Raw genomic sequence first — 21,183 nt, forward strand, 5'->3', positions numbered from 1 at the left:
TAATATACACCATTTAACAAAGAGGAAGAGTGAGCTCTGCTTGATGTTGGGTAAGAAAGAGTGAGCATGGAGAGAACTAGGAAGAGCCAGGTAAGAGAGTGTGTGAACTGAAGAAAAGGAAACAACTAAATCAACAGGAAGGACCAGGTCTGGGAGGAAAAGAGAGAAAACCCAAACCTGCAGAGGAAGAAAGGCCATACAGATAATAAAAAATGGGAAAAGATAGAATATCCTTAAAGGCAGAAAAAAAAATAAATTGAAGACATTGAAACAGTAAAGTATTAATAAAATGGAGGAAGAAGTGATTGGACAAAAAGTGATGCAAGGAAAAGAAAAACAGAAACAGGACTGAAAGAAAAAGTAAACAGGGGAAGGGATTTTTAGAAAATTAAAAACTGAATTAAAACCCATACCTTTTAAGCTAATGAGCATCTTTTTCTGCTTCTACATTTTATTGAAATTCCCTGGCAGACATCCCAGGTCTCCATGTTCAAACACATTAGTATCTCAGCCACAGAGCCTCCCTGGGTACTGTCTCATCAGAATAATTTGCAGTAAAAATTGGGTACAGTGTGTTTCCCTACTTCTGTGGATTAACCTCAGCCCTGTTTCAAAATGCATCAGCATGTTACCTCAGAAAGGCTTTCCTTTTTCACCCCAAATCTTGTTGTGGGCGAAGTCTGAATGTCTTTCATATTCCTCTGGATTTTCTATACCACCAGTAGCCCAGCTGGAATTAATCTCAGCTGCTTCAGTGAGCCCAGCAGCTGCCCTATGACCAGAACCCCTCTGACACCTTTGTTGTGCTCACCCAGACACTGCCCTGCACGTGTGCAGTCAGCCTGAGGCTCTCGAGGAATTGCTGAATCAGCCTCGAGGGTTGTGGAAATAAACTAGAAAAGGGGGAAAAAATCTTAGCCCTTCATTAATCCCTCCTCTGCTTTCTCTTTACTGTGATTACCTGTCTGCCAGGATCCCCATGCATTTTGCACAGCATACACATCATGCAGAGACTTGACCATATTGTCTTTCACATCTATATCTCTGGGAGGAAGAAGGAGCCTCTTCTCTAACCCTTCCTGAAAAAGTAAATGCTAAAAGTACTGTATGACAGAGCAGCATGTTTAGGTGGGAAGAAATATTGGAGTAATTATTCTGGGCAGGGATGTCCAGGTCATCCCAGTCCTTTATACACATCAGTGGGTTGGCACAGTAGTGCCCTGGTAGACTTGCTCCTGGATGCTGCTTTCCTGACAGAATTTCTGTCTGCCCGTATGTCCAGGAAAGGGAAGGAAAAGAGAGGCTAAGAAAGTAACTGGGCCTCCTGTAGCCCAGTCTGTGCCACAGCATTCTCCCAGCAGTTCAGCACTGAGGCTTTCTCACAGACCGTGGAAGGGCACCAGCCAAGAGCCAGAGCAGCTGGATTTGTTATTCCAGCATTAAAAAGAAACTACTCAGCAGAGAGTGCTGCCAAGATGTTACAAGGCAGTGAAATTTTTAAAAAAGAGGAACTGCATCCTGCTGCTTTAGAGTGTTGGCCCATCAAGTAGAGCCTTGAATAATAAATCTTCCAGCTAATACAGAAGAAGAAAATTTTCAAAAGGATGCTCAGGGATGAGGTTGATTTAGTGACAGTTTCCACAAACGAGGAGTTAGCTAGCAGATAACTGCCTTCTCTGTCATGTGGAAGCACAGGGAATCCTCTTTGATGGCTTCTAGTTTTCACTGAGCTCCTCACCATTTCCTGAGTGTGTGTGGGAGAGGAAATCTGGCCCTTCCAAACACTTTAAAGGAGAAGAAAGCAGTGCCAGACTAAAGTTGTTCTATTGTGCATATGCTTATATTCTGAGATGGCATAGGCGTGACTGAACCTAAACAAGTCATGCAGTGTGAAAAACACTTGGTAGGTGAATGTAACAGAAGAAATGAGATGGATGATGAGAAATGAAACTTTCACCCTAAACCCTAGCTCATAACTCTACTTGAATCTGGGTCAGGAGGCATCAAAGCCTTCCTTGTCAGCACTTGTTGACGTCCTGTATGAAGTAGGCTCTTTCCCATTTCATTGCAGAAAATAAATATAACTGGCACAAAGTCAGGAGCAGAGTGCACCTCATTTGGTTTCTTTGTTGGTGCCCCTAAGAAAGAGGCCAGCAACGAAATGAGTATCCAGAACAAACTTCCTTCTTCATAAAAAGAACTTGTCCTTTCATGTTCTGGTGGGAACAGTTGGTGAGGGACAAAAAGGCTGTTTGATCTGCTGCTCCCCATGTTACATCTGTTGTTTAAATGCAGGATGTTCTCTTTCCTGGAGGACAAGGCCAGCAATTTTCTGCAAATAGATCCTCTAATTACCATAGAGAGTGTGTGAAATCTCTAACAATGATCAGCCAGAGCTGCGCAATCCACCAGCTTTCTGAAGGATCAATGGAGAATGCAGTAGGCAGAAAAGACTGTTAAAGGATCTGTGTAAGCTTCAATGATGGAGGACCTTTTCCTTCACAGCAAACATACCCAGAGAATGCGCATCTGGCTGCCACATTATGACAGATGTGTTTTCAGTCTGGCACTTGGGGGCTTTAATATCATTATAAATGATCAAAAATAATGATATGACTGCACAATGCAGCAGTGTGGGAAGCACTGTATTAGCTGTTGCACTTAATTATTTAATACAGAAGATTATTTGCACGGTGTTAAGAGCCCAGTGGGATGGTGAGCCAGGGCCTTGCTCACAGCAGCATCCACGGCAGCAGCAGCCTGCAAAGGGAACGGTGCCAGGGAAAAAAAAGCCTGGCACTTGCTCTCCTTCTCAGACAAAAAATCCCAAACCTCTATCACTTCATGTGAGGTTGTTTCAAAGGGTCAAAAGCTCTCACAGATGTGAATCTTCACGTAAGAATGGTACCAGATAACAGACTGCGATACAACGCCTGTTAAGAACCATTCATCGTGTTGGAAAGTGATATTTGACTGGCAAATGGTCACCTGGCCCACATCTGAGAGGTGATTTCTCTTCTCTTCTCTCATGCATCTGGCTTTTGGAGACCTTGGAAACTTTAGTCTTCTTTCTTTCTGCTTCCCCGAGAGTAAAATGAGAGTAATCCTCCTCTTTTGGTGAGTTATGATTGATGGATTACATAAAAATAAGTATTATTTTACTAACTATTCTAATCCATATAAAATTAAGCCTTTTACGAAAATGGAGATAACTTACCAAAAGAAAGAAACTATGTAAAAGCCCTACTGCTCATACCTGCTGCCCTGTTTCTTGAACATTGTGCCCTCCTGCCAGTCAGTACCCACTATCCACTCAGCAACCACGTCAGAGCAGTCCATAGCCTCCTCCCAGCCTTCATATGGAGAGAGGGAAGCTGTTCGGAATCCAGCCCCATTTTCAGAATGCTTCTTCACCCACTGCTTGCCACTGTCTCATCTTCCCACAACATGAAGCAACTCTTCACCCTGAGAGATTTGTCACTTCTGTTCTTACAGGCTGAGTTTTACTTCTTTTGAATCATTCTTCCCTGGGCTGGGATGTCAGTCCAACTTTAGAAGACAGACTCTCTTAAACAGTAAAGCCCATCCTTTAGCTCTTTTCATAGGACTGTTTGATATTGCTGGGTTGGTTTATTGCCCTCAGGAGTTATTTATTGGCTCTCATCAAGACATGCTGCTTCCAGACCTTCCAAAGTCTTTGAGCACTTGCAGCTTCTTCCAAATGGAATTTGACAGCAAAATTCTCATGGAATGCATTTTGGGATAAATGATCTGTTCAGCCATCACGTTCACTTTTCAGTCTTTCTGGTAAAACTGGTACTGATTTTGTTTCTCTTCACTGAGAACGAGTCTGGTTTGTGGCTGCAGGGCAGTAATTGTTAAATGACTGCAGTGTTCTTACTGTTCATGAAAAAAAGGGCCTAACTCCTCGTGGGGTATTGCTGTGCCACGATATACCTGTAGGAAGGCTGAGAATGTTTATCTTACTTTCTAGTTTTGCTACTTTTCTAGCAAAATTTATAAGAGAGCTTTCAGCTGTTCTGCCACCATTTTCATGCATTTATATCAAGGAGGCCTTGGTCATTATTGTTGAGAAGCATTACTCACCCTTCCTTCGAAGGCAGTTAAGAGCAATCCAGGCCAAAAATTACATCAGGACCAGCTAGTTTAATCATCTGGTTTCAGCATGTTTTACTTTATAATTTTCTCAGGCCTTCTCAGCATATTGCTTTGAAATACAATCTTTGCTATGTCTAAGAGATGCTTTCATAATAAATGCTTCCAGCTTGCCTTTGCCATGCTTCTTTCCCAGTCTTTGGAGGATCTGGGACCATAATGTCGCACTTCAAGCCTCCCCTGTGGCTGAGAACTTGTGTACTTCTAACCACTTTGCAGTAAATGAAAAAGAGGGAGATGTGTGGGTCTGTGTCACCAAGTGCCACCACCTTCAGCACCTAAACGGGGCCTGTGAGAAGGCTGGAGAGGGTCTTTTTACAAGGACACCCAGTGATAGGACAGGGGGGAATGGCCTTGAAAGAAGGCAGGGAAATGGTAATGGGAAGAAATTCATTACTGTGAGGGTGGTGAGGCCCTGGCACAGGCTGCCCAGAGAAGCTGTGGATGCCCCATCCTTGGAAGTGTTCAAGGCCAGGCAGGATTGAGCTTTGAGCAACCTGGCCTGGTGGAAAGTGTCCCTGACCACAGCAGGGATTGGAACTACATGACCTTTAATGTCCCTTCCAGCCCAAACCATCCCATGAGTCCATGTAGATGAGCATGGAGGCACCACGGGGCCGTTTAGAAAATACAGTTCTGGTGAAATGAACTGGATTGCAAAATCTGGAAATGGAAATTCCCAGTTCACAGATCAGATATGATACAGTCTTTTCTAGTCATGTCCTCCAGACACTATCACATATCAGTAGGTGTGTAGAGCATAAAAAAGGATCTGTTGAGACATAAGAGATTCTGTATTTCCAGCCCCCATAAATGTTAAAGTTTGTCAAATAGTGGCTTGGGCACCTTGGTTCAGGCAGTGGGTCTTTTTCCTGTGATGGAGATATTTGCTCACCAGAAGCACAGGTGTGAGACCTGTAATTCGCTTTAGGACCTACAGGATCTCAAACAATAATCAGGTGTCCACTTCCAGGTGGCTGTAACGAGGTACCTCAGTTTTCTACCCTGGACCTAGAAATAAACATCTGAGGTCTTTTTCCAGATCACAGAGCCATTCAGTTCCTCCAACTCTTTTGTTTCTATCAAGCAGAGTGTTCAGGATGTCCAAGCAGGCCCTCAGACCTCAAGGGACACCTGTCTGCTTTCACAGGTGCCCTCATTGTGAGAGAGAGCATGAAAAAAGTGAGGGAGGTTAAAGGAAAACATCAGCGTTTTTGGGTGTCCATCTCAGTCTACAAGTTGGCCTTGTCTTCTTATGGACTAAGCAAAGAGTCACAAGGCTCCTTCAGAACTCACCAGAATAGTCTGGAGTGATGAAATGCTGCTCTTCTCTTTGCTTGTCTGTGGAAAGATTTGATGGAGTAGAAGGGAGCCTTGTTTAATTCCCTGCAGCAGTGACTCATTACAGCGACTGGTAGGTGAACCGCAGGGACTCCGTGTCTCGGAATTAATCCATCAGTGGATGAGAGTTGATAGATAGTATGCAAATAGATGCTGTTTTCCTGCAGCCTGTCAGGAACTCCAAGCAGCTGCATCCTCCACTTGATTCTTTCTCTATTAGGTTCTGCTAATTCCCCTGATTGCTGTTATGGCTAAATGGCATCTTAGCACAACGGAATTTGCATCTGACACACGTCTCCATTCCATGTCAGGAGCTTTTGTAGCTTTGTAAGATTGTTCAGGGCACACGTGAATCCCCCAAATCTGCTGTGGGAGCGAGTGCCAAGAGCCATGGAACTGTGTAAATGTCCTTTGATTCTATGCTGTCCCTTTTGCAAAAGTACTTTCAGGGAAAGCCTCTTTTAATGAAGTCTGAGAAGAGACTCTCACAGCTCTAAACAGCCTGCAGCATTTTCAGAAATGAATTCTTGCATTAACTAAACATCAGCCAGACTAGCAGTTCATCTCATTTTGCAATTCCCTAGCAAAATCTGCTTTGCCCTTTACAATCAGCAGGAAGTTTTTGCTAACAAATCCCACTGAGTATCAGGGTATCAGCCCCTTTCTCTCCTTCCTGTATACTCTCTTCAGCTGATTTAGACTTGATGCTTCTTTTTGTTGTTTTAGCATGCAGGATTATTTCTGAGAAGTGGTAGCAAGCTTCTCCCTTGCTTTGCCCACCTTTTAGGCTGTGCAGTTTTCTCTGTGTCTTAGTTTCTCCTCCCCAATGCTTCATGTCTGTATTCATAAATGCAAACGTGCATGCAGGTAAGCAGGTCCTTCCCTTTTATCCTACAACACTGCAGCATCATCTTCCACTGGGGACCATCCCACCTACATTCAGATCCCACCCAGTGAATAGCCTTGACCTTGCTGTGCTCTTCATCTTTAGAGGCTTTTTTCTCAGAGGGGTTTGTTAAGCTTTGCTGGCCGCCTTGGAAGAGGCAGAAATGAAAGCCTGTGACTAAGCAGATAAACAGCTGCACGTAAACTAACACACAAGTGACCCTGCAGGTCCCACAGGGCTCGATGCTCAAAACCCAGCCAGTACCATGACTCAACAGCACCCTTCCCCTGAGGACTTCTGTGCTTCAGTGTGGATGCACAGCACTCCAGACACCCCATATTCTTACTGTGGGCTCCAGGTGACTCTGAACTTCAGACAGATTCCAGTGGGAAATTTTCCTTGTTGTTATTATTGAGGCTTCTTAGATATCCTATTTAGGATCTCACATTTACAAAAAGTAGGAAAAATGGTGTCCAGAGATGTCAATGCCCCCATTAGCACCTAAATAAACCCTAATTTCTTTAACAGCTAATCTCAGCAACTAGGAAACCTAAAAATGATTGGTATACTCATTCTGAAATGTCTGCTCCTCTCGCACAAATGAGATTCCATTCCAGTCAGCTACTGCATATTTATGCTCAGCCTTTCATTAACTTATTGATCATGTGGTGATACACTATCATTTGCTACCTTTGGGGGGAAAAAAATGGGGAAAAAATGTTCTCTACTGGTGGGGCTATCTCATGCTTCCTGAATATTCAATCCAATCCTCCTGGTCTCTCTCTGTCCTCTTTTCTCCCCAAAAGCTTCATGGATCTCCAAAGACATCCCACAAGAGAGGGTGACTACCATTCCCCAGTAAAGCCCTGAGGATGCCATTATGTGGCATGCAATTATAGCTAAGTCAGGGTCAAGCGTCTCCCTTTACGGGTAAAATATGGTATTACACTCTAAATTCCTGTCCTGCAAAAACAAACAGTGCCATCAATTCATTTCCAGTCAGACCTCCACCCTCTTGGGAAAAGTATGCAGAACTTTCTGGTGGGAAAAGTATTTTGGAAATGCAACCTCTTTATTAGAGTGAAAGCTCTTCCTTCATTCAGCTTGTCTGTCATGAGCCACCCTGGTACACTCCAGTGAGGAATGTGGCTCAAAGAGGCACTTTGAGGTCACAAGAGGCAAGTCCTGAAGGGGTGTAGTTCACTCTCATTACACACTCATAACTCATGGCCAGGTTATGAGGTCTGATCCAAAGCTAAGTCCCACATGGCCATTTGTAGGTAAATGTCTCTAAAGAGGGTGGGAGGCTTTTCAGGGAAGGATTCCATCACCTTGCACCCCAATGAAGCGTCTATGTTCTCTGTTTCCTTGAGCTCTCTTACTGTAAATAACATCTTCCTATTTTTCACCCTTCTGTTTGAAACACAGAGGGAGCAGGTGAGGAGGAAAGGAAAGTTTTAAAATTCGTGTGTTTCCTTAATTCAACACTAGCATTTTGGATGTGGGGTTGAGTAAAACTGCATTCATACCCAATGTTCCTCTCTATCACCCATCTGAGAGGCACAGGAGGAAGAGAAGAGACCTCTGGGGTCACCTTACAGCCACACAATAACAGACTGGGATAATGCTCTTTCTGGGATCCCAGAGCAGACCAGCCCATGACTTTCAAGCAAGGATCTGGCTGCTGAGACTCAGTGGAGCATCCCAGGAGAAAGAGCTCGCAGTGTAAATTTGGAGCAGCACTGTTGAAGTCAGCAGAGTGACTCCAGACACACTGTGGTGTCTCAAAGGTCCAAAGCAGCTGGTTTTGATGGCAGTGGAAAAGGGACCTTTTCTTTCCAGGCCTGAATCTCTCCTGAGTTGTGCCAACTCTGTCAGCGCAGTGTCATTGCTTCCAGCGAAGTTGTATTACTTCTGCTGGGAGCAATATTTAGCTCACTGGCTTTGGTGGTCATCTGAGGACAGGATTTGATGCCATTTGTTACCTGGGTTCTGTATCAACAGCAAATGCTGTTTTACCAGCAGCAGTGATTATTGGGCTCTATGTAAAAAGCGGCTGAGTAAAAAGAAATTGTAAATTTGGTTACACCCAAAACATTCTTTGCAGTATGATGCCAATCATAGTAAAAATACTAACTATTCATCATTACAGACTTGAAAGTCATTAAAAGTCATCATTTTCATGGGTAAAACCTAAACAGCATGTTTTGAATCTTAACCCTTGCAGCTGCCCAAAACCAAACCCTTGGTTTTTATGAAGTTGTTTGGATTCCTGCTGAAATCCTTAGTAATTCCTAAATGATGCAACTTGAGAGGAAATAGAAGAGAACCATGCTGTTGAACACATGTATTCATCTGGCATGTGGGCAGTGCTGGTGCCTTCTGCAGGACTGTGCACATGGACGGGGCAGGAGGATTGGGTCTGTTGTCTTCTACTCTGTTCTTTGATGCTGCAAGTGCACTGTCTGCCAAGGTCGCAGCAGGCTGCAAAGGCACTTTGTGTAACTCTGTTTGATCTGTGTCTGTCCTTTATTTATTCAAAATGCGTTTGCCTCTCCAATTTAATCTGCTGTTCTCTCCCTCCCCTTCCTCTTGCTGAAGTCTAATTACAGATTTATTCCAGGTCCATCTGGTTGCTAATGATGCTGGACATCACCGCTGAATTCATTCTAATATTTGTTGTGTATTTCTAGGCTGGACGCTGAATAATAATATTCTCTGAATTTGCTTTTGCTCCTGTTTCCTTCCTCCCTGTTCCTAGCTAATTGTGTAGTAACGTGTAGCCATGGGATTGTTGCTCCTCCCAGTGTAGATCTGCTAAGAGAGTTGCCTATTTCAGGCTGCAGAATAAAGGTGTTTTATTCTGGTTTTGAGGAGAAGATTTCAAAGTCCCCTCTACCAGCTCCCTTCACTGGCGTGGGACCAGCTGGGCAGTGGCTTTTTCTGCTTCATCTTTTCTTTTCTTTTTTTTTTCCCTGCCCAAAATGTAATGCTGTTCATAAATGTGAGTCCCGAAGTCTCACAGAGGCAATGTTTCAGCAGATAGACACTTTTGCCAGTGCCTGCTCCATGTGATGGTTGAACCCACAGCAATCTGAGGCTCCCAAGCCTGACTTTGTACAGTGCCAGTACTGAGATAATTATTTTTTTCTTTCTTTTTTTAAATTTTTTTACTTTTCTCCTTTTTGCTTTCTGCAATGCTGCCTGGGAACACAGGCTCACACTTTACCCATGACCTGACTCTTTGACTAAGAATAGCAGTCACAGTGCAACTCGGGTTCAGTCTCACAGGAGACATGCTGCAGCTGGGAAACAGGGAGGTCACATTAGCCCATGCTCACGAAACCAAACACATGAAAGGAGGACGGAGGATTTTGTATGTTTGCCTCCTTTTAAGACTGCAGAACAAGGGGAAGAGATTGGCACAGGTGCTCAGTGAGCCAAGATGAATTTTCTTTGCTCGTGACATTGACTTGTAGAGGAAGTTTACATACAGAGGTTCATCTTCTAGGCTGAACAGGACCTTTTCCAGAAGGGTCCTGTATCCTTGCAGCCTATCCAGCCAAAAGTTATGCAGGATGAGGACAGCAAGCAGTGCTGATTAGCATCTCCTGAGCTCTGCTTAGGATGAGATGTTTGAGATAGACCCTGAAGTGATCTGGACAGCCAAGATGACAGTGCTGCTGTGGCCCTGGCTTTAGCAGGAGTGAGCAACAGCTCTTGCTCTGAGCAATGCTAAAGCCAGCTTTGCTCCTGTTCTCACCCCTTCCTGGTGGGATGAGCCAGGCTACGTTCACAGCTCCATTTTGAGGTGCAGATGTGCTTTCAGAGTAACAGAGACACCAGTCCTGCTCTGTATTATAGAGACAGGACCTAAAGCATTACTAAAAGAAACTGTTAGGTTGATGCCTGTTGTAATCCTGACTGTGGCTGGGTAAAGATAAAGGTGAGATTTAGATAGCACATCCCCAGCTTGACTGTGCCCTCTCCTCCTCCCTGGCGCAGCAGCAGGCTATTCCCTGCGCCCGCACAGAGCGTTACAGCTGGAACATGGACTGGGCCATTGATACTGACAGTGGGGAGCCATTTTTTGAGGGAACCATGTTACACTATTCCTGTACTCTCCCCTCTAAGTCAAATGGGAAGGGTGCTGCATTGCCAGGAATGGAGATGTCTGGAGGAGCTGGTCCTGCAAGCCCCATTCCTGCCAGCAGCCGTGCTCAAAGTGATCTGTGTGGCTTCCCTTCAGCCCCTGTCCCAGAGCTGGAGGGGAGGGGTGGCTTCCCTGGAATCCCATGAGCTGGAGCGGGGCTGCTCACACAAGTCAGGGAACCCAGGCCTGGGCTACAGCTTGAGACACAACAAGTAGACTTAAGAGGAGAACCCCTTGAGGTATCAGGGCAGAAATTCTAATGGTAATTTTGAACTGTTTTTGTCTGTCTAACATTCCTTTTTAATCCCCATCCTGCCTGCCCCTTCCTTATGTAGGGTTACTTTAGTGATCCTTGGAATGTTTTTGACTTCCTCATCGTAATTGGCAGCATTATAGACGTCATTCTCAGTGAAACTAATGTGAGTATTACTCTACCCTCCCCAGGATACCACCACCTCCTCCTCCTCTGCTGTTCCTTCTCTCTTTCTCTCTTTTTTTCTCTCTCTTTTTGTTTTCTGGTTTTTTTCCCTCTAGTCATGCTTTTATTGAACTTGCCGTCGTCCTTCTCCTTCTCCCAGGGAAAAAAAAAGGAGGGGGGGAAATGCCTCCTTCTTTTTCACTTGTCATAGCTGGCCCCAAGGCTGTGACTGGTGAAAGCGCACAGAGTTTGGGGTGTGTGTGCTTTTTTTCCCTCCAAAAGGTAGACATGCTTGAGTGTAACTTTCTGACTAACCAGGCTTTTGTTGATACCCTCCATCATGTGAAACGTTACAGAGGTTTGAGCAACCAATACTGTAGAGTGGTAAGAGACTATTTAATATGCCCACGTAACCTCTTTCTTTTCTTATTTTTTTCCTCTTCTCTCCCTCTTTCATGCTTTTGTTCTGTTTTTATTTTCATTTTATTTTATTTTACTTTTTACTTTTTTTCCCCTCTTTTCTCCCTTTCCCTCTTTCTCTCCCTTCTCTCTCTCTCTCTCATTCTTTCTTCCTCTCCCTTCTTTCCTCTCTCTCTCTTTCTCTCTCTCTCTCTCTCTCTCCTTGGCTTCTCTGCCACATGCAGCACTATTTCTGTGATGCATGGAATACATTTGACGCCTTGATTGTTGTGGGTAGCATTGTTGATATAGCAATCACCGAGGTGAACGTAAGTAGCTGGCGTCTGTCCATGATCGTGCCTGCTCTAACATTCATTTGTCTTTCCGGGGTCTTTTTTTTTTTTTTTCTGTCTCCCCCTCCTTTCTTTTGAGTTTATTTTCAGAAATTTTGTTTAGTTTCAAAGCTCTTTCTTTTCTTTTTTTTTTCTTTTTTTTTTTTTTTTTTTTTTTTTTTAGTTTTATTTGGTTTGGTTTTATTCCGTTTTAATTTTTTTGGAACGACTTTAAGGACTTTTTGACTGCTGCATCATTTTCTTCCCTTCATAATCCGCCTGGCATGAATTAAACTGTATAGCAGGAAAAGTGATGGGAAACATGGAGTGTAAGTGAAAAAGCTCTTTGTGCCATGGGAAGCTGCTCGAATAGTCCCAGGCCAGCACTTTGGTCTGCCCAGTGTTATGCTTTGCTTCCCATGGCTGTTCAATACTCTCCACCCCACAGAGAGATAAAAGGTCAGTTCTTTCGAGGTGGAACTGAGGGAACCAAAACAGGAATCCTCCCTGTGCCTCCTCGCTCAGGCTTCCTCCAAATGAAACAAAGACCACATCATCTCTGATTAGAGGAACCTGCTCCTAATGTTCCATTTCAAATGTGAAAATAATAAAAAAAAATAGGTAGACAAAGTAAAAACAAAGCAGAAATCCCAAAGGAAAACAAAGCACCAGAGTTCCAACCCTTTTTTTTTGTTTTGGTTTGCAACTTGATTTGCTCCATCCCTCAAATTGCACCAGCCCAATTGACACCAATTGGCCCCACTCATGGCCATCTCGGCAGAAAGGTGAAGGACTCAGTGAGCCACGGAGACTGAAATGAGCATCTGGTGTTCAGGAAATAAATCACACCAGGCAAATTTTTTCCTATATCTCTTTTTTTGGAGGTGGATGGATACAGAATTATAGGGTAAATAGGCAAAGGATGGGGAAGAACACACAGATTTCCAAAAGAAAGGCTATGATGGGTTTATGAGCATAGACAAAAATTATGCTGAAAAATCCAGCTTATAAATGCCAGGGAAATAGAAAGATTGAAAGAAAATTGCTGTAAATACATTAAAGAACAGCAAATTAGTCTTGGATTTTGAAAATTATGTAGCCTTTGAATAAACAGTCCATCTTGGAATTGCTGTGTACTGTAGAGGCAATCCATTGCAAGGGGAAAAATGACAACATAGTTTTCACTCAGGGCTGTGTTTAGGGAAAAAAAATTAGGCAGCGTTTTAAAAAATACAAATGCCTTACTTGGAACTTTCCAAACAAAATATTTTTGTATCTTGGTTCTAGTTTAATTTCTGTTCAGGTTCTTTTTTCTTTTTTTTTTTTTTTTTTTTTTTTTAATTCTGAAACAGGACTATTTATTCAAGCTGTAACATTTTTGATTTTGAATAAATGAATTTTTTTTTAACTAGTTTATTTTCCTTGTCTTTTAAAAGAATGGAAAATAGTTTTTAACTGAAAAGGAAGTTTTATTTTGCATCTCTTAAATGTCCTACCTTCTGGACACAAAGAATTGCTTACAACATTTGCCACAGAATGTTGTAAACAATTTTCATTACTCTTTTACTAGGTAGATATTAGGATTAGGCTGACTTTGTAGAGGGAGGTTACAGTGAGGCTGAAGTTGATAATTTTTAAGAGTGAAATTAAAACCTTTTCTCTGCCACACTCATCACAAGAAAACTAAATAGGGAACCTGGCAATAGCCCTCAGATTGTGGAAAAGTTCAATTCTCATGCACAGAGGGAGAACTGTACATGGCAATGGAGGGAATAAGCACAGTTAACTGGAGATGAATCATATTAAACATCAAGACTTCCCTGACTGATGTATTAGAATCCATACAAAAGTCTCGTAAGCAGAAAGGAAAGAAATCTGTGTGTTTTGGTCAATAAATGGAAGTTTATCATAGTCAGAAGTCCTAGACTGCAGGAAAATCCAATGGGTCCTTTTGAAGAAATTCAGATTAATGTCTTCATTAACTTCCACTGTCTGAGAGGAAGACAGTCACCCAGGTCTCCTCTTGCTGTGAGTGGGGAGGGATGCTCCCCTCCCCAGGCGCCCTGGACATGTCCGTGACAGGGAAATGAATTGCTCTTTGGAGGTGCCCACCAGTGGCTGGTGAGTGTCTAGGTTTGTTAGGTTTGTCTAGACACCCAGCTCCCAGACATTCAATTTAAAGCAGCATAAATCACATTCACTCTCAGCATCTTGTCGAGATAGTCATGCTGCTGCTGATTGTTGTGATCTTCAGTCTCCAGGGCTGTCCATACTGGTGCGCTTAATTGCCAGCGACAAGGCTCTCTCTAAATTCAAGTTCATGTCAGGCAAGGCCCAGAATCCAGTTTTTAGTTATAGAAGCCTATGAAAAATGAGGGCATGCCTCTCTCCAAACAACCAGCACCTGTCTTAGTTGAGGAGGCAGCAGGGTTGGCCCTGACTCTTTCAGTAAGGGCTGTGTAGAGCATTGTGTGATGGTCCCTCTGTTTCCTCTAAAGAATCCTTTCCTTCTATACAGTTTTACAGATCTCTGCACACGTCTTTTTGTTACCTGGCATGTTTAAATCTTCTCTTTTTATCTAGGCAAGTTCTTTGCTACTAGTTTCTAATGTTTGTTACTAAAAACTTGCACAATCTTTTGATGCACTGATAAATAAGCGGCAGCTATGGATTGAGTTTGTTCTGAAATGTTCTGAAATCCCTTTGCACTTATAACCCTTATTGAATAAGAGAATGTTTTGTGTGTCGGTTTGTCCTGTCAGATTCCCTCTCTGCTAGCAGCACTTGGTATGTTACACCTGTAGAAAATGGGCTTTGGAAGTAGCAGCCCATCTTGGACGGACGGTTGTCATCCTCCCAAGCAGTGAGAGGCAGTTTATCAGACACACTTCTCCTGTCTCCTCAGGGGCTCGTTGCTTTCTTGCTGTCTGTGGGTTTGAGCAAACCCTGCCCTGTGTTTCTGTACACTGTCTTGTCTTGTTCCGAGAGACCTGGGGTCTGAAAAGGAAAGAAACAATAAACCCTGAAGTGCCAATCAGCTCCATGAATAGGAGACGTTTAGACTGGTCAGGTGCAGGGAAAACATTTCTGCTTAACTCCTTAGAAGCTGAAGAGTGCTTGTGGTAGGATCTTGGAAGGTGCTCTTCTTGGAGGGAAGGGTCAGTTCTTATTGTGGTCAGTTAGAAGGGAAGATGGAGACTCCTGGAACAGGTCAGTTTGACCTGCAGCCATAGACACGTAAGCCTGAAATCTGTGAGGTTCACCAGACGTTTGCACTCAGGGGAAGCAAACCCAGCAGGCACTGAGCTGTAGTTGTGAGGAGAGCCCTGACTGACTGACAGCCTCCACGGTGTGTGTGTGTAGGTCCGTGCTCGCTTTTGTTTGTGCAGTTCCCCATGCTCTGGTTTGTTGGTTTGTTTTTGGTTTTTTTTTCCTTTTGACATTTGTTTTTGTTTCTCGAAAAGGAATTTCCCAGACCAAAACCTTCGTTAAGACATATGTGAGTGTGCATGGGTGGGTCTTTGTGTATGCACTCCATTAATCGTATTGTATGGCCCTGAGTGTGTTTGGATGCCTGTATGGGCCACAAATCCACAGGAGAGTGTTCAGACATAAATCCATGTGTGGAGGGAAAAGAGTGTGAATGCAAGCACATGTATTTCGTGTGTATTTGTGCAGTGAGTGGTTGATGAGGGATTCACAGGAGTCACTGTGTGTGTAACTGAGCCCATGTGACGGTCTGCCTGTGCGAGTTGGACCTGCTTATGGATGAGGGTTTGTGCCTGGGAGTTCCCTGAATGCTGGAATGTTCCCCTGCATGAGTGTGCACGTGCACGTCCAGCTTGGCAGACATTCATTAGCATGGCTGTGCATTCCAAAACAGTGAAGAGCCATGTGCTCGCAAGGCAGGCACCCCGCAGCATTTCTGAGTCCTTCAGGAAGCCTTTGCTTAAAACACCTCCATGGTGGGGAAATCTGTCAATCAGTAAGTCCAATCACGTCCAATCACTTGCTTCCTGCAGCCTGAGAATATCCCCTAAGTCCCCCCAACGAGCTCCACAGACACACAAAGGCATCTCACACAACTGAGTAAGTGCAAAGGGCACAGAGAAGGTTAAAATCTGGGGGGTTTAAAAACTTCAGAGTGGCACAGTTTCTGCCAAATTCACCTTTAAATTGCCTGACTCTGAAGCTGCCTTTTCAGAGCGTTGTTCTCAGTGGCTGTTGTACAGCTAACTTTGTAGCCACAAAAGGAAGATTTTTCTTTTTCCCCAAAATTTTTTGGAAATATTTAATGTTTGTTTTGGGACACTCTGAAGCCACTTCTTAAGTAACTAAAGAGGGAGGAGAGGACTTTTTAATCTTTTGCTAAAAAAAGGAACTTCCAAGGCAGAGACCACATCTACCGTGTGTCAACTCTCTTTAAGATCAAGAATGACTTCTGGGGAGTAAGATGAAAGATGGTATAATATATGAGGCCTGGGATGTAGGGCCTGTGGATTATTTTCCTTGGACTCTGATTAGATCCCTGTACCTCAGTCTTCCCATCACTGGAGACTGTTATTATTCCTTACGTTAAAAAAGTATTGTTATTAGAGTTTGCAAAACCCTGTAAGCTCCTTATAAGAAAATCTTAAGGTGGTAAAAATTATTACTCTCTATTATAATTGGAAATAAATTTTATAGGAGCTGAATAAAAACCAGCAGGTTTGGACTACATCATCCAGAAGTAGCCCCAAGCACAGAATAGCACTTCCTTCCTTTCCACATCAGCAGACACAACCTGGAGTTGAGTACTGTAAAGGTGACTAACAGCCTGCTGTCCCCTCCTCCAGGCAAAGAAAGTGGCTCATTACTGTTTGTTGCTCTGTATCAAACGGGGAAATCAAGTTCGATTTGTGCTGTGCTACAGTGCCCAAAGAAGTGAAAGACAGTCAGACCCTGAGTCGCTGGGAAAGCTGTTAATGTGACCTCCTTCCTCGCAGTCGGAGAGGAAAGCTGACACTTCCTTGGTCCATAGGGTCCTTTTTCCTTCATCCTTTCCCCTGCCAGTGTCAGACCAAAGAGACTGCATGGCTCAGTCTTCATTTGCCACCAAAGAACTGCTCGTTTCAGTGCCCACTGAGCTGGATGAGTCTCTGGCCAGCTGAGGGGTTGTTCATCCAGCTGCAGCCAGCAGCTCGTGGCCTGCAGATGTTCCAGAGGCATGTCCAGGTGGAAGCACGTGTATCTCCAGAGCACCACAGTGACAGTGGGGGTGTTGTGTGTTTGATTCCGTCTGTCTGTCTGGACAGGATGTCAGGGAGGGAGGGTTTGTGCCTCTCTGTGGGCCTGTCTCTGAGGGCTTCTGCCAGTGCCTCTGAGTGTGTCTGCATGTGCAGGTGCCTCTGTGTTCGTCAGCTGTGCTTGGGGATGCATGAGGATGACTGAGCAAACCATCTGGGCTGGTATCCATCCTGCCTGTTCATTCAGCACCACAGCTGCGTGTCTGAGTGTGTCTGTGAACGCTGCAGGAGGCACAGAGGAGGAGGAGTTACCCCCCACAGGTACACAAGGCGATGCAGCAGATGTGATGAGCCAGGGGCGTGAGCATGGTCACAAGATGAGAATTGTCAGGGACAGAGAACCGGTGACTTGAGGGATTTTGTGAAATAATGGAATATTTCCGTGCATAAAATGCCCTCCTGTTGTAGCAGCACACGTTTTCCTAAGCGTGAACATTGCGACTGGTTTGAGGGTTGATGGACATGGTGGGGTTTTAATGGGAGACATGACAGGAGGAGAGTGCAGTGTTGGGTGTGGGCTGATCCATGGTGGCATCTGGGAGACACAGGACTTGGGTGCTTCAGGAAGTAGCACTCCTGTGAAGAAGGCTAGGGAAACCCAAACCCCACCTTGGTGTATCCCTTCCCTAAAAAATGTTGGTCAGGTCTGTTTTGCCCAAGCCTTCTGGGTAATGGTTTGGTGTTTGTCCATCAGGTATTCAGGAGAGCTGAGCACTTCATGCCTTGCACTTCTGAAAAGATTTCCAAATTCTGTTAGGAAGTCAGCAGAGGGTTGCAGCTTGCTTGAATCCTAAGTACTCATGCAGTAAGGTCAGAAAAATATCAAAGCATTGAGCTCCCAAGACTTGGAGACCTGTGCAGTGATTTCTCATTTAGCCTATTTTATTTCTGATGTAAAGCAGCTCAGGCTTAAACCAGGCGCATGAGGCCCTTTTTTACAATCATCTCGCTTTTGGTGTCAAGAGGCTTCATATTATTTGCCATGAGCTCCTGCTCCCATTCTTTGGAATATCTGAAAGCCTATACTTAAATCTCCCTCTCACCTTCTCCTGCACTCCTCCCTTTTAACCCACACCCCGCCTTTCTTCCTTTTCTCCCTTGCTCTCCTCTCCCCCGTCTCCAGCCACACTAAACCTCACGAGTTCATTTTCACTCTCAACCAATGTGTCTGAAGGCAGAGAACCAGTGGCTTGACTGCTGCAGTCCTTATTCAGGCGCGGTAGCCCCGGGCACGCGGCCTGCGCAAGGACTGCAGCGCTGGGCCCTGCGGCACAGCCCTGTGCACACACCCCTCCATGGGAGCAAGGATCGCGGGAAGGACGACATACATCCAGCCTGCACCTCAGTTGGGACTGGCATTCATATCTGTCGCTGTGTCTGTCTGTCTGTCTTTCTCTGCCTGTCTGGTTCTCTCTGCTTCCACGCCCTTTGCTGCTCAGATTTTGGCCATCAGCTGCCACCGGACGCAAATCTTTGCAATTCCTACAACTTGCAAGCTCGTTTACCCAAACCTTCCGGAAGAGGCAGAAAACATCTCCCTCCCTGTCCTTTCTCTCCCTCTCAAATGCCATCTGGGTAGAAGAGGCCTCCAAATTATGTAGCAAAGGGCTGGGGAAGCATAGTGGCTTCTTTTGACATCTTGTGTTGTCACACCCTTACTGCTGCCATCCTAGAAGTTGTCCGTAGTCCTGAGCTCTCCCTGTGTGCGTGTATATGTATGTATATATGACTTGTTTTCTTTTTGGAAAAGCTACTGATAAAATTGATGGGGGTGGGGAGGGTGGATTTAGTTTGTTTTGGGGTTTTTTTAACATCTGGTGGTGTTCTTATCATTGGAATGATTCAGGTAACGCACCACGGCGGCCCCAGCTGTAGGAAGCCACGTTGAAGCATGGTTGTGAGCTGTAGCAGTGGCAAGGGCTTTATTTTGCCTTTGAAGAACATCAGGAGAGCTGCCCTGAACTCTTCCACAGATTAGGCTTAGATCAATTTGAATTTGATCACCTCCCATGCTTAATCAACAATTTTAGTGCATGTTTTTCACCCTGTCTTGGTGAGAAAGAAGTATGGTATGATTATCCAACCACAACCATGTTTGAACAGGGTTATTTTTGGTTTTATTTATGTATATATTTGTCATGATGATGGGGCCTCTTTTTTTTTCTTTTTAAACCTCTTGTCTTTAAAATGTTGGTATTTTGAGTGCATTTCTAGAGTTCATAATGTGATTTGCTCTTTAAAAGAGGTGGTTTTGGTAACTGCGCAACTTTTTCTGTATGGAAATCTATATGAAATATCGACAATCAGAAAAAAGTATGTATTTTCTGCAAAAAAAGGGGATAGTAAATGCAAATTACTCCTTCCCCAGTTTACCTGAGTGTTTGAGCTGTTGCTAGCAGTGTTAGCACCACAAGAAGAAGGCAGGTAGTTCCCACTTTGAAAGACTGTTCATACTACCCAGTTTTAAGGAAGTACCTCAATATTGTGATTTCCACAAAATTGTTATACTTGGCTTCTGACGTTATTCCAGGCCCACGGAAAAATCAGAATGTATTCTAATGCAGGGAAGACTTTAGAGTAGCATAAAAATAAATGTGCCTTACTGGAAAAATTTAACCACACACATTCTCGTTAGTTAAAACAGGCAAAACAGAAGATAGAGAATCCAGGAGACCAAATTCTTAGAAGCTGAATGTGAAAGCAGCAAAAAGAAAGTTAGACAGCCCTGTGACTGTAAGACCTGATGCACAAACCTGTCTGGAGTCCTTCTGAGTGAAAATGTTTAAAATGGTGGGCTATAGCATCTCACTGACTGCCCTGAGGAGTGAATTGTGCTTTTAATTAGTGTAGGCTTGCACAAACACAAAACCTTGGTGGGTTTTAAGGCCTTTAGAGAAGTCCTGTTTTCTTATTTGACTGTAAATTATTGTTACAATAACAGTAAAAGCTAATAGTGGGAACACAAAGAACCACAGGCCTTGTCCTGTGTTGGTTCAATAGTAAAAATAAGTGTATGACATCTACATTTCAGTACAAAGAACTCTTTAAAAAGCCTACATCCAGATTTTCTGACCAGTATTTAATTTTACTTGCCATTTTTCTATCACAGCACTTTGAAGAAAAAACCCACTACAATATTCTGCCATCAACATCCCTGATATATTACAGTTATATTTCATTTTCCTTTTAATCCCAATGTGTTTTTCCACAAAGCTAGTTAAAACACTCAAATTAAAAAGAACTACTCCAAGCTGATTATATTTTTCCATTGGCTTGCTAGCCAGGATAAATCATTCCTTTTGCCTAGCAAAAGTTTCTTTTAACTTTCCCTGAACTCTAATAGAGGTTGTATCTTTATACAAATCCACAGAAAAATCTCTGACTCTTGATTCCTTAGATCATCTCTGAATATATTAATGTTAATTAATGATCCCTAAGCGCCCTAAGTTAGATGGTCAAAAAGGTGCTTGTGTGAGTTCAAATCCAGTTGGTTCTGTCATCTTAGGCAATTCCTTGAAGCCGTGAAAGATGCTTCTGGAGTTTAGATCTCTTTTTTCTCAGACCTACCTTGCTGAGAATGCCCAAGGAATTTTCCAGCCTCACTGTTCTGCATTCACAGACTGCAGTAACAGAGAGGGCACAATCCCCTGCATTTCACTCGCTCAGTTTTGCTGCAAAAGCTCCTGTTCTTCATGCAAATCACAAGGGCTTTTAGATTCAGTGCTACAAGACCTCACTGTGTGCACCATCTTGTACTATTGTGCATATTTGGAGAAATTCTAACTGGTCCCAGGCTGTACTGCCAGTGGCAGTGACAGCAACAGAGGTGAGGGAAGAAGGGAAGACACACACAAGCATTTTACTTGTTTTCCTCTTTGACTTGCTCTTCTCCCCCATCTTCTTCTCCCCAGTGACTTTCTCCACATTTTGCTGAAATCTGGGGCAGCCAAGGTTTTCAGCAAGGCAGTAGGCAGTTTCCCTCTACTCTGTGACACAGTAGTTTTTCCTCTCTGTCTTCAGCCAAGATCCCATCAGCCCAGGGGAAGAGCTGCTCCCCTTTGTGAGGGTTTTTGTGCCAGGCATTGGACAGCCTTTGAGCATGGTGATGGTACCAGTTTGCAAACCCAAATGCACAGACTTCCCATTAAATACAGACCCAGTTGTGGGGAGCTCGCTGCTCACCCAGATTTGTA

At 43.9% G+C, this 21,183-nt stretch overlaps 1 protein-coding gene across 27 annotated transcripts in view; it reads left to right on the forward strand.

Moving 5' to 3' along the window:
• Positions 1-21,183, forward strand: part of CACNA1C (calcium voltage-gated channel subunit alpha1 C) — a 465,784-nt gene that overhangs the window by 397,084 nt on the left and 47,517 nt on the right. For 18 of the 27 annotated variants that reach the window (XM_048301199.1, XM_048301195.1, XM_048301197.1 and 15 more), the window contains exon 30: positions 11,619-11,702. The exons of 1 other annotated variant lie outside the window; for it this stretch is intronic. In XM_048301199.1, coding sequence (XP_048157156.1) covers positions 11,619-11,702 — 84 coding nt within the window. Of the gene's footprint in view, positions 1-10,891; positions 10,976-11,618; positions 11,703-21,183 lie in introns of all 27 variants that reach the window. 8 more of the 27 variants (XM_048301175.1, XM_048301189.1, XM_048301190.1 and 5 more) reach the window with 2 other exon arrangements.

This window comes from Corvus hawaiiensis, chromosome 4 (assembly GCF_020740725.1).
Source record: "Corvus hawaiiensis isolate bCorHaw1 chromosome 4, bCorHaw1.pri.cur, whole genome shotgun sequence".
Taxonomy (NCBI): Eukaryota; Metazoa; Chordata; class Aves; order Passeriformes; family Corvidae; genus Corvus; species Corvus hawaiiensis.